Source organism: Frieseomelitta varia, unplaced genomic scaffold (assembly GCF_011392965.1).
Source record: "Frieseomelitta varia isolate USP_RPSP 00005682 unplaced genomic scaffold, Fvar_1.2 scaffold_163, whole genome shotgun sequence".
NCBI lineage: Eukaryota > Metazoa > Arthropoda > Insecta > Hymenoptera > Apidae > Frieseomelitta > Frieseomelitta varia.
The window spans coordinates 986,992-1,000,900 of NW_025109339.1; the positions used below are offsets into that span (position 1 = coordinate 986,992).

Consider the following 13,909-nt stretch of genomic DNA (forward strand, 5'->3'; position numbering starts at 1 on the left):
CCATTAATTTCCGCTTTATCAATGAAATACTCGAGAGATGTCGGTCGCGCATTAAACGAGCCCGATTCGCAGAAGAAACTCACCGATGCGTGTATCTTTTAATCAGTTTTATTTTGCGTATTACCTTGATTATTTTCTGCGAACGTCGAATGAAATCGTAACCGCTCGACGTAGGAAAAATAATACCGACTCGTCTAAGTCTCAAATAAATTGCTGAAGCATTTGGAGAATCCTTTCACGCGAATAATTCTCGAATATTCAAAAAGTTTCTCCCTTTCTGTTAAACGAGATAACGAATTAAACACGCGAATGAGATTAATAAAACTGAGAAGAATCGAACAAGAGAGATGACAATGGAGGAAGCGAAACACGAAAGATTAGTACATAGCAGTACATCCACTTCCTCATCAGTATTAAATCATGCACGCCGATGTTGCTGACGAGGCAGGAAATTTTCTGGTTTCAAGCACCTCGGAGACAAGTGGCTGTTACGACATCGACCATTTTCGACTGCTTAAATCCAATTAAAGAGTCCTTGCTCTTGTACAATAAATCGTTCACTCTTTTATTAACCGAAAACGCCCAACGAAAGTACTCGTACACGAAATTTCAAGGAAGATCAGTCTTGAAGATCATGGCCGATTTTCGACTTTTTACTCGCCGTATCATTTTATATTTTGCACGTTCATAAGGACAAAAAAATAATAAAAGCGAAATTTCAATTTAATTAAAAATCCCAATGGAAATTTAACTCTAATTTGAAAGATAATCAAATTGAATCGAGATTCGATAGATAACAACTCTCGGCAAATAGTACGTGATATTTCGTGATAATGACGCGTCTGTAATTAATAGAAAATGTGAAACGATCGCGAGTGAAGAATCGATCATGATCCACGTGGCCATGGAATGTGTTAATGGCAGACCGCTATCAGGGAACAAGAGAGCCGTCGTCGAAATTGTGCCAGCAGAAATCGATCGAATCGCGATATACACATACGTGAAACGAGCCTACGAGTTAGAAAGGCAAACGAACGTTAGCCTATATTAGAAGTCACGCGTGAACACCCGTCAATCAAACACAACGTTAATCTTTCCATTGGTTGATGTATTATTTTCACATTGATACGTGCTGAGACGAAATTAACAGATCGTTTATGAGAGATCGCAGAACGAATTCCCGAGAGCATGGGATTCGTTTTGTTGCAGCACCTCGGTATGCACATGCAATGAAAACGAGTCCCATAATTACGAATAGTAACTAGCGTCGCGTACACGCGCGAAGAAGGAGCAATTTTATAAATCGATGGAGATTTCGATACGGCGAATCGTTTGTTTTCGCGAGAGCGCGATGGATTAGCAGAGGAAGAACTGCAAGAGAAAATCGAACAGCCACACGACGTGGCTGTACACCGTTTCCATTCGGATAACCTACTTTCGTTACTCGTCGTATGCACGTATACCACTGCCACGTCTTTAGAGACGTATCATCGTTTCCACAGATTTATGGTTTCGTTGCCGTCGATCTGGCTAGAACCAGAATCTTTATGGTGTTGCACGAAGGGCCGTGATTTGCTTCTGCTCCTTGTGTTTCCATCATACCACGGAGAGAAAAAGATGGATGAAGAAGCGCATCTCGTTCGTAACATCAATCACGGTGCGCGATTTGAGATTCGATGGATTTTTATGCGTATGTGGGAAATTCGGAGGCGCAGTTGTTCTTAAACAGGGGATAAGAGAATTTTTGAAAAAGTGGGGAATTTTTAAAAGTAGAAAGACTTTGGGCAAAGAATTTCCAAAAGTTGGAAGACTTTGAGCAGAGAATTTCCGAGGAGCCAAGGAATTTAAAGAGATCAGCAAATTCTCAAAAACTAGAAAATTCGAAAAAAACAATCTTCGAGAGTCGGAGAAGCCTGAGTCGAGAGTTTCCGAGAGTCGGATAATTCCGAATGGAAACAACAAGGCAAAAGAGAAACACAGAGTGGCTGTAAGAATAATTTTCGAGGTAAACGAATCGATCCATCTTGAATAAATCAGAGCTCGTAAACCGTTCGTACTTCGCACGAAAAACACAGCCGTGAAAAAAAAATACGCGTTCCTGAATAATTGATCGGCAACGAAAATTATAGGTTAAAGAAAGACAGACCTAGTTCTGAACTTTACTCGATAGGAATTAAGCTACACAGCACATATGTTTCCTGTATCTGGAACTATTAATCACACTCACGGTTGAACCGTCGAAACGAGAAGTTTACTATTGTGAAAATAAATTTCACAAGGAGGGACCAGGGGCTGGCAATCATTCTCCATAGTGAGAGAGAAACCAGAAAAATTTCAATATAAATCCAGCGTCTCTATTCTCACACATGAACAAGTGGCAATATCACGCAGATCCAATCACGGTATATATCATGACGATCATATGACGAAATCATAATGCTAAAAACCTTCAGAAAATTAATCACTTTCCTAAAACCGTTCTCATAAATAAAAAAGAAAAAAAAAAAAACATCTGAATCTGCAGTTCTCACGAATAAACTACAATTCTCCCAATACCAATGCTTAATAATCGCGATATGATTATGATTGTGATTGAATCGCTGGCAAGTTAAATTTTAATCGTAAGACTGGGCCTGCTTTTCACTTTCCGACGTCGACAACGATCTTTCCTCGCTTACGAAACAGAAACTGCCTGCACTCTATGAGAAAAAGAGAAGAGAGTATATAACGAGAAGAAGAGAAAGATTATGTTAATTGTCGCGGTGTTGCTAACTTTTCCGCAGGGCGGAAACGATGGCGGCGCGATCGATCGCGAAAGATGGAATTCTGGAGGAATTAGGGCCGATGTTAAAACGTTGAAAAGGAATTCTCGCATGCTATCGGACGTTCCGTTCGCGGCCGTGCTCAACATTACTCACGTAACGTCCTTTCGGATGGTATTAATGCGTGTTACGTGATTCGATCATGCACAAGGAACTGGTGCTACGCGAAACGAGAATTGAGTTTGGTTTACTGAAAGCTAAGTTGCTATGGTATTGATAGCAGCAGATCAGGGATATATTTGGAATTGTTCTATTAAACACTTTAAAAAGTAGTACACTTTGGACGTCTTATTCAATAATCTTTTATCGTTTTGGTTCAAGTATTTTTCCCGCCTTCGTGCGATACAAACTGATAAAACAGTTATATCTCGTAAATAATTTATTGTCTGACTCATCATTTAAAGATTTCCAGCTTAGCGTATCGCTTGTTTCAAACGTCTTATCAGAACTTTTTCTGTTTTTTTCATTGATTTTCCTTTCACAGTCAGACATTTTTTAAGAGTTCTACAATTTTGTACAACGACGTAACGTTTTTCACTCGTCCTAAATTCGCTTTTACTCATTTCCAAAATTGCGAATCTTTGTGAGGACAATTTTGTTAATTTTTTTATATCCAGAACAGATTCTTTGGATTTCGAAATATCCACGAAATATGTACCCAAAGAAAGTAAAGAGGAGCTTATGGAAGTGAAATAATTTAGAAGCTCGCGGGGAATTTTTATGCTGCACATTTTTGGTTGAATTTCTGTTTAAACGAGTATGCAAAAATCCAATAAGCTCCGCGCGTTGGATTTTCACTTTTTATGGGTTTTCATAGGTGGCTGTGGAAAGAGAGAAGGTCGATTTCAACAGGTGGGCTTTCTACGTTACGCGAGGAACAGGTAAATGAGATGGAAAACGGGGAAAAGATACAATCACTCTAATAAACGAACTCTAATCCGATAGCACTAATTAACCTAAATCAACCGGTAATGTAACCGAAATGATTATTTCTGTCAGAACGAAAATTTCTACACGTGCGCGATTAACATAGATAATAGACTTTATCTAAAATGATCTTTTTAAATATAAAAATCATTCATATAATTTCAAAAACAAATTGACGACAAATTTTTGTAATTCTTCTATCCATTATGCAAATAATTCATCTAGAAGCATACAAAAGTTGTTCAAAAATTCTCAGAATTATTACAAGCCTGTCTTATTTATAATTTTAAATATTTCTCGCGACTCTGGCAAACGTAGCTTAGATTTTCTCAATTCTGACAAACAGAAATCCATTTTCGTTCGCGGCCCTAAACATTATACTTTTAAATTTTCACGCACAATTCTAAATTCCGAATAATTTATACCTTCTAAATACCTAGGTACATGGCTGTTTGGTGTAACACTGATCGCGGTTCCGTGAATAGTTTAATATGTATCTTCTGATACAATAAATGGTACCGTGATTCACGACGATACATCTGTGTTGCGTATGTGCTTTCACGATTACTATTACTATCGCGAGTAAACCGCAACGACCGTTTCCAACGTATCCCTCGCACGATATTCACTTTCATGCTCATGATAAATATTGCCTTCGAATTTCGAATCTTCGGATACTCCGATCTTGCAGCATCGAACGAATTTACGCCCGAGAAACAATTCATTCTGCATCTATCGTTGGGAAATTTAAATACTTTCAAACAGAGAGATTTATCGTTATCGAGTCTCTAAATTGTACTCGATATTTACATATTAAAAAATAATAAAATTATATACATGTAAAATATGTATACGTTATCACTGAATTTCTGTCGTGTCAAAATTTCATTTCGATACATTAAAATGGCAATAAATAAGCGTGTTTACGAGGAGCGTAACTGTGCTAACCGTGACCTTCAAAAAATAGTGCAGTTTGTAAGGTATCATGCTATTATGAAAAACGGCCATTACTACGCCGACTAATTCGATCAATGAAGGGAATGACATAACGTCGTGGTCACATTATCGATACAACGAAAAATAAGATAAACGAATATTCACTCGTATAATGATCTACGAGCAGCCTGGTTGTTTATAGATCGAAATAAACCTCGGCTATTCGAGAGGTAATCATTCGAACTGCAAAGTCACGCTTTATTGCCTTTTTGTATGTTCTGATAGGGACGTGTATTGCAATAGAAATGTTTCCAGATTATTATCGAGACATTTACAGAATAATTAATTGTGTCGTTTATTCTTATTGTATGTATGTATAATATTTATTATAATTGAACGAGAATTAATAAGAGAAGACACAACACCGCGAAAGCTTAACTGTTATTTTAATAAATGTCAATTTTAGTAACAATTATATTCCACCTGGAATGTTCCAAATTAAATCACATATATTGTAACACTATCAAGATTGCCGCAAATAAAATTTGCAATTCTATTTCCAAATGGAAAAAACTTCAACGAAAGTAACACTGAACCTAACCTGAGGTCATCTGTATCTGTTTACAAGTAGCACACAGACACTGCTACATTATGTATCCCTCGGTAAAAGTAGTTTGCACAAAATCATGCGGAAAGACAGCGCGTACATATACTGACATGGAATGTGATAGCGTGAACCCCGAGACTGGGAACGTGGTGAGAGTACGGGAACTTGGACAGCCGCCAATTTATACAACATCCAAACAGCCCGGCTACGAGGATTTTGCTCCTTTCGAGTTCTTTGACTGATCCAGCGCAAAATAGATGCCGCGTAACTTACATTCAACGCTAATTCTTGGAAATGAATCGCAATCCGATTTCATTCTAATTCAGACAGAGAATCCAAATATGTATATATTTTTTCCTTGACGATTATCAGAATCATTCATCTTGTGCCATATCGACAGCGCAAGAATTAATAAAACGTGGCTGTGCTGAAAATTTGAATTTGGCGCGCCAATGGCACCCACTCTATTTTGTCCTGATGCTAATTGTCAACTGCAATATTAAGAAGATTTACAACGAAAATATTGCTTAACACTGCTATGTTTTCAAAAATGGTTGAAGATAGTTAAAGTTGGAGAGAAAATCATTAACCTACATAATCACCGAATATATTGTATTTTATATTTGTAATTTGATATTACTTACTACGTATTCTGTTTAACAATTGTCAGAATTATCATTGTATGTTTTTCTGTGTAATTTTTATTCTTATTGTTACATTCGCAATCTAGCCTAATTAAATCGGTACGGATCAGGTTAGGATACCGATTAAAGTCAACATACGTACATAGTGACGTATGACAAGGCAGACAGGCAGGTATACGCTTTCTAGTGAAAAATTCTAGATACGCGACAGATAAATGTGATTTACGATTCGCTATTTGATCTGGCAGTCAGGTGGAAACCGAAGGTAAAGCTAACGACCTAATTCATCTTCATTTGTTTGCCAGTAGTATTACGTACTGACAACGTATGTAGAAGAAGCTACCTGTTAAAGCAAAAATTCTACTACAGAGAACCTAGAGAAACCGCACAATCAAGTTAGTATACGAAAGGAGGAATTCAATTTGTCCGGATTTTCCTGGAAGGGATGGATAACCAAGCAGAAACGTATAGTATGATTTCGATTCGAATAGAATTAACGTTCAATACCAACAGTAGTGTATAATACAGATTTTATAATAACGTACGTTTAATATTAGCAAAAGATTCGTCGTCCTTTCATTAACACCAAAATTAAAAGATTCTTTAAACACATAGACAAGAAAAGAAACATTGACAAAAAAAAAAAAAAAAATAGAACACACTCTTAATACGATAGGACACGAGTGCAAGTGCAAAACGTACGTGTTTACTTGTTGGCAGATCTCTCTCTAAGTTTCCATCGATAGTCAAACTTTTTGTGAAATTCCACAGAGTCGCACAAACACATACACGCACGAACGTACGTAACCTTAATCGCGTATGAGAGGCGACATGTGAGTTCATTGACAATGCACGCACAATCTGTGCGGCAATATGTGCACGATTTGACAGGCAGGAGAAAACCTTAGTGAAAACACGCGGACGTACCCAAGTAAACGTGTGATATTCTTACTCACCGAAGGCAATTCCTCGAGGCAAATGAACCGACGAGCGGCGATATCCTTTCCGGGGGCCTTGGGAAACTAACCAAAAATCGTCACACCGTGAACGAAACGAAACCAATCACGACACTGTATCACTCACTGAAATCCGCGAACGGCGCGCGACCCGATGACACTTTCCGACGCGCGATTTTACGACTATGAGATTTCGTCACGTCGCGCGTTTTCTCAAGAAACAGTATAAACGCTCATATTGCTGCTTCGCAGAGTGAATTACCAGCTCTTCCCTCTCTGGTCAGCAGCGATGGGCGTGGTTTAACGCCGTCGTCGTTCGAATGCTCACGGACATGCACGAGCCTCTCTGATTGGTAAACCGGCGGTTCAATTCACATCTGAGCGCAAAATTTTCGACGAATAGGATTCGCGCGTGTAATTTGAATTTAATATCTGTTACAGCGCGCGATCAATTTCTGTAAAGTGAAATTCAATAATTGATGTTATTTTGTGATGTCAGAGAGCTATAGGTTATGTGAATTTGCATTTTGTACGAAAATATTGACATAGAACTCATTTTCTTATAAAATACAAATTTCTTATATTTGCACATTGTACTCTTATATTTTATATTTTATAAAGAAATCATATATATTATATATTCTATATACTAATAAAAATACATAAGATACTAGTTATTGTATAATTGATCGTAAAACAGATGCAAAACTATGAAAAAGAGATAACCTAGAATAGGAATTGTAATTCTTCATGACTATTATTTGGAATACCTAATCGTCATCAGATTTATCATCGATATTACAACTGTTTTCAATTAACAATTCTATTTTACAAAAATATTAAATGACGAATGGTATTTACAAATTTATATAAAATTTCTGCATGTAACGAATGATACGTTTGGAGCAACATAAGTATTATTGATATTTGTCATTCTTATAAGAATTTTAACAAATTAATTATTTGAAATGTTTCATTTACCTTGAACAAATATTCTTCAGTCATCCTTTGCTATTTCACAGCGTTTATCAATTATATTTTGTAACAATTTAAATTAACACGTTATCAATAGCAGGTTCAATAATTGAACGTCATCAATATGGCGGAGAAAAGGATTTTGGCGCGAAATATTGAAAATATACTTTTAATAATATTTTCTACGATTAATTAATTAAATGAATTATTTGCGTTTTAAATACTTCATTTGATAATATATTGTAGGAAACAAATTATCGCTTACTTGAAATCAAATAAAGTTGTTACTGATCATATCGGATTTGCACCACTGTGAATAGAACTTTACAATGTCTCCAAAGAGTTTTTGATGTATTATGTCAATTTAGTAAAATATATTTTATAAGTGATAGTTCTTAATACGAATGACTATGCATTCACACGTACTCCCAAATAAGGTATAATATTATTTTAAACAAAACTATATTGATTATATTATATAAAACAGAAATGTACACGTAAGCCATGCTTATTCAAATATAACCTGTACCAAGGACAATATTTATCTAGAAAATGAACATGAATATTCATGTATCATAATGATTGTCATATTATTTTTGCAATAAATTTCTATATTCTATTTTATCATACAACTTATATTACAATTTTGATTGAGAAACAACTAATTGCATTAAATATATTTTTTATATTTGTAGTATTTTTTAAATAAATATGTGTATTTTTTGTAGAGTGAAGATGAGATGACGGTAGAAGAAAAATGGAGGTAATATCGACATTAATATTGAAATAATGAAATATTATATATTTAAGATATATTTTTAATGTATAAATTTCATTTAATTTTTCAGGGTACAACATATAAAAATGCACGAACAACATCTGGGACATGAGTCAATGCATGCAGAAATGTTGCTTATTTTGTTAGGAACTTTGTTAGTAGCACAGATTATATTAGTTGAATGGAAGAAAATACATTATAAGTCATATCAGGTAAATAAAAATTAATTTCCTTTAGTATTAATATATAAATTTCAATTTGATACATTTATACATATGGAATATATTTTTTTAGCTCGTTACTTTAATTGCTATGTGGATTATTCCATTTGGATTAAGTTTAAGAAATCATTGGTGGAGGTTTATATTTCTGTGGTTAGTAACATCTTGCATAACAGGATTAATAGTAAGAAAGGCTGTTCAAAAACCTATAGCAGGTACAACACCAAGGTATGCATATTTTTGTCAATTATAGTTTGTATATTATTATAAAATTAATAATTCATTCAATCTTTCTTTTTTTATAGATTGGTGTACAAATGGTTTCTCTTTATTTATAAATTAAGTTATATGTTAGGTATAATAAGTTACATCATAATGTTAGCCACATTTTTTGGTTTACATTTGGTGTTTGAAACTAAGCCACAAGTATGGATGGATTGTGGTTTACTTTTGTTATTTTATGGGCTTTATTTTGGTGTATTGGGAAGAGATGTTGCAGAAATATGTGCAGATAAAATGGCTTCACACATCGGAGTATGTATAGAGTAATCAAGTATAGATGTATGCCGATGTATGTCAATTATATAGTGCAATATATTAAATAATTTACAGTATTATGTGCCAGGCCATATGCCAACAAGAACTTTAGAACCTGGTGTGTGTGCAGTATGTGGAAATAGACTTTTAGTGTCAGAAAATGAACCTGGTGTTATTGAAAACACATACAAACTTAGTTGTGAACACGTGTTTCATGAATTTTGCATCAGAGGATGGTGCATCATAGGAAAGAAACAAACGTGTCCCTATTGTAAAGAAAAGGTTGATCTCAAGAAAATGTTCTACAATCCGTATCCTTTTAACATAATAATTAATTCGCAATTACCTGGTTTCTTCAATATATATCTTATATATACCTTAATAACGTGTAAAGATGGGAACGACCTCATGTTTTGTACGGTCAGTTATTAGACTGGATCAGATGGTTAGTTGCTTGGCAACCGTTAATTTTGCTTCTCGTTCAAGGTATCAATTGGGGCCTAGGCCTCGAGTAAGTAACAATTGCAATAGGATAATTGAATTACATTTAGAACACCGTTACGTTTCTGTAAAACTAATAATTTATTCATGTAAACAAGTATCTGTTTGTATTTTTCTACAAATAGCCGCTATTTGTTATTTGTAACAACGAATTCTATTAGGAGTATACATAATTCCAGTCCATTTTGTGATTAAGGTTTAAATCCAATTTCGATACCAATATTACATTCAGGTTGCAGCGTTTAAATAACTTATTTTATATGGTTAGAACATTTAGTCACTATAGACGATATAAAATGTGATTATTCCTGTGTGATGTTTACACACCGTTTATGTAACACTTAAAAACAATTCTTCCATAGAACGTTCTTTTTCCACTATGTATATGAAAGTTTTCATATTCTCGTTTAATTAATTCTCTGTGTAAGAACAATCCATCTTTCCAACTACGTGACGTTCACTAAACAATGTATTTTAATTTAAATATGCATTTTCAATATATGCATATGAATCACGATTATCCGAATTAACTGAGATTTATTATAGCGCAAACGTAACAAATAGTTCTATATTTTCTATAATTAAAATATAGAAAAATATTAAATTAAATAAAAAGTATTGACAATATAAAAAATCCTATTCTGATTTTGTATTTTAGGATTAAAATATATAATATGGAAAATTAAAAAATAGTGTGTGGATACTTTGCTTTGGAAGAAGTTCAATTCGGATAATCTGCATTGAAATATTTGATTGTATAATATGTGTAGAAGTATTCTGAATTGATGTGGGAATGATAGGAACTTATCGTGTCATTTCTTTTATCATTCCACTTCCTCAGTCAAGCTAGTCAGTCTAAGTTTTCATTTTATATAAGAAAAAGTTGTGTTGCATGTGGTACTTGTTGCTAATTATAATTCTTTCCAAAGGTATGCACTAATTACGTTAATGAGATCCTTTGTCAATTTTTAAAATTTTAAACTTACAACAATGGTATTAGAAAATATTTAGATATTTCGCAAGAAAAAATGGCTTTGATAATTATAATTGAGTAAACTTCGTTGTGTCAGAGAAAAGAAATTTCATTTAATAAATTCAGGATTCAGATAGATAGGTTATTAAGAAATATTGAATACGAGTTTTTTAGAAAGGAAATCGCGATTAAAATTAAATTTTTTGTGATATTTCTATAAGTATTACTATGCATATATATTGCATTTTTATTCCGTAAATTTTTATTTCTACTGATAACACAATTTGAGAAGAAAAAATACTGGAATAGAGCAAATAAATTAATTTTTTTATTTTAACAGACTCGTGATTACACCTTGTATTACGCACTTGATAATTCATGAATTTTTATAGACTTTTGGAACAGAGATTTTTTTATGATTACCAATAATTAATTAAAGCAGGTTACTCAGCTAGAAAGAGAAAAAAAGAAAAGAACTTTGATTTTAACGGGAAGAGTTGGTGCGTATCATCCTTATTAGAATGATACACGAGACTTATGCAAATTAAAACTGTACAAAATATTGTACTATTGTAAAATAAGAACATATATTGTACAAAATGATTCAATTTTCATATACACATATTTCTTTCTTGTTTTTCATCGTTTCTTTTTACATAAAAAAAAAAAGAAGAAAAAATGAAATAGAAACGAAAATTGTAAATACATCTCGGTGGAAAAATAAATACAAATTGTAAAAGATTTGAAACATAAAGAAACGTTGTTCCACAATAAATGATGTACAAAAAGCATATACGAAATTCATGTAAAATTTATTTATCATCAATAAAGATTATAAAACAGTCGATCTCGATAGGAACTGTTAACAATTAGAATTTACTTTTTTTTAACGTTAGATTTCTTTTCTTTTACCATTCTCCATCTGTAATCTCTCCTCGGGTTATAAATGATTATTATTATTGTTATTATTATTACTTCCATACGATTAATCGAACAGAGAACATTTTACTTTGGCTAAAAGAAGGTTTTTTCATTAATTTTTTCCCTGGTTTTTTATTTTCGAATTTTTCCAGACTGCCGGACGATAGTGACAACGGAAATGCGAATACAACGAGACTAGGGGTCGATATACATTAAAAAACACTGTAAATCCTTCATCGATGCATCGTTAATAATTACGTGTTGTAATTATTCTTCTTCACCAAGAAAACCAACGGAATGAAAAAAGAATTGTTATAATCCGGCTTCATTGATGCAAAGATCGGACAAGGTGTAAAAAAACGGAGGACACGCTTTTAGAGTCGAAGTTTTGCGGGCTTGAAAGAGAGAGAAATAAACAGTGAGAACTCTGTCAGTGATGTTACTAAAAGTTTTTAATTAATCTCTCATCGTTACTCGTTTATAGCAAAAAACAACGTTTTTTATCACATCACGCATTCGTAGGTACTATTATTTCGGACTTGTAGCGAGAGCACCGGATACTTTTGAAGATTGCAGGAGAAAAACCTGATAAATACTGTGAAAGCTCATGTACATAGTTGAGAATGAAATCAATTTGCTGGGACCAATTGATTGACAAAATTTTGTAAAAAAAAAACTATCAACTATTAACACTAGAATCACCGATGACGAAAGCATAGTGAAACATTTATCTGAGAAATAATGAAATCTCGAGGAATAGAAAAAACGTTTCTAGTATGAATGAAGAACACAAGGCTTTTATTTACACATATTTTGTGAAATATTACTTTCTAAAAATACACCATTTGTAAATTTATAAAATCATTATGTAGAGTTACTATGTATAAAATTAACATGACTTGGTCATCTTGACTACTCTGGTAGTTCTAGTGTTAAGCTAGGTAGTTAGATAAGCAATATTTATATATATATATATTACGGAGAGTGTTACGATTTTTGATTGAAATTCTTGCCTTTTGTGCGAAAGAATGGAGAACGTGACTTATCGTGTTCTTCCTCTGCAATCTTTGCCTACAATGTATAACGTATATGTATATATATATATATATATATATGTATATATATATATATATGTATATGTATAGAAATATTTATTTATACACTTAAATCTAAAAACCTCTTGCTATTGTCATGAGGAAGAAACTGTACGACAAGGTGAGAGAGACAAGAGGTGTGTGATGAAGAACATTTACAATTATTAAAAATAAAAAGAACCGATCTTATTTACTCGAACAAAATAGACACGACAGAGGTTTGGTGAGAGAGAAAGAGTTTTGTTTTTTTCTTTTTCTTTTGATTGGGTTCAGACGCCACGAATACGATGGGAATACATCGGGATGGGTCAAAGGGTAGACAATCACAAACACGGGGAAATTTTATAGATATATTTATTGAGTACTTAGCGTGTAAGAGTATAGAATATATGTTACCCTTATCAATTAAATATCATTACATGGTAATCATTATAATAATGATGTAGTCTTTAAAATAAACCTCGCGCGGACAGGTTTGCGCGCGTGTTTTTGCTTGTTCTTTTTCTGTGTGTTTCTTTTTCATCTCTTTTGTTTGCTCTTTCTTTCTTTCATTTTCTTCGTCTTCATTTTGTTTGTGTGTGTATGTGTGTGTGTGTGTGTGTGTGTGTGTGTGTTTTCTTTTTGTCGAAGAGTTATTTACATAATGATCGCAATTAATTAATATATATGTACAATCGTTGACGAAAGGACAAGAACGGAAAAACAGTGCACAGAGAGAAAAAACGGACGAACTGCAAAAATTGGCGTCCCCATAGAACCTTCCTCCGAGTTATACACACTTTCTTTTATCAATCCATGTTCCGCGAATCTACTTGAGGAAGGAATCATTGTTCGAAATTTTTTTCTCTTTTTTCCTTTTTTCTTTTTTCTTGCTTTCACGTCGCTTTCTATCAACCGTACTCTGTACGAAAGTATAAAGGGCGCTATTATCGAGGTGACTGAATGATGGCGTGGCTCATTTTCTCTGTATGAAACTATCGCTATATGTATATTGATAATTTGCGGACAACTCAAAAA

At 33.6% G+C, this 13,909-nt stretch overlaps 2 protein-coding genes across 9 annotated transcripts in view; one reads left to right on the plus strand and one right to left on the minus strand.

Moving 5' to 3' along the window:
• Positions 1-7,344, minus strand: part of LOC122538244 (protein kinase C and casein kinase substrate in neurons protein 2) — a 59,967-nt gene extending 52,623 nt beyond the window's left edge. Inside the window, exon 1 of one of the 7 annotated variants that reach the window (XM_043672211.1) lies at positions 6,893-7,344. The gene's annotated coding sequence lies outside the window, so the exon portion shown is untranslated. The remainder of the gene's footprint in view (positions 1-6,892) is intronic. The other 6 variants (XM_043672171.1, XM_043672161.1, XM_043672180.1 and 3 more) reach the window with 6 other exon arrangements.
• Positions 7,345-8,165: 821 nt separating this feature from the next.
• Positions 8,166-13,909, plus strand: LOC122538275 (RING finger protein 121). Of its 2 annotated transcripts, XM_043672218.1 has the most exons (8): positions 8,166-8,304; positions 8,596-8,630; positions 8,716-8,857; positions 8,940-9,094; positions 9,172-9,400; positions 9,479-9,714; positions 9,798-9,914; positions 11,951-13,909. In XM_043672218.1, the coding sequence occupies exons 1-8, from the start codon at positions 8,272-8,274 to the stop codon at positions 12,012-12,014; spliced, it is 1,011 nt and encodes a 336-aa protein (XP_043528153.1). In that variant the 5' UTR covers positions 8,166-8,271; the 3' UTR covers positions 12,015-13,909. The 2 variants fall into 2 exon arrangements, with proteins under 2 accessions (XP_043528153.1, XP_043528160.1); XM_043672225.1 differs by lacking the exon at positions 11,951-13,909 and having other exon boundaries at positions 9,798-11,668.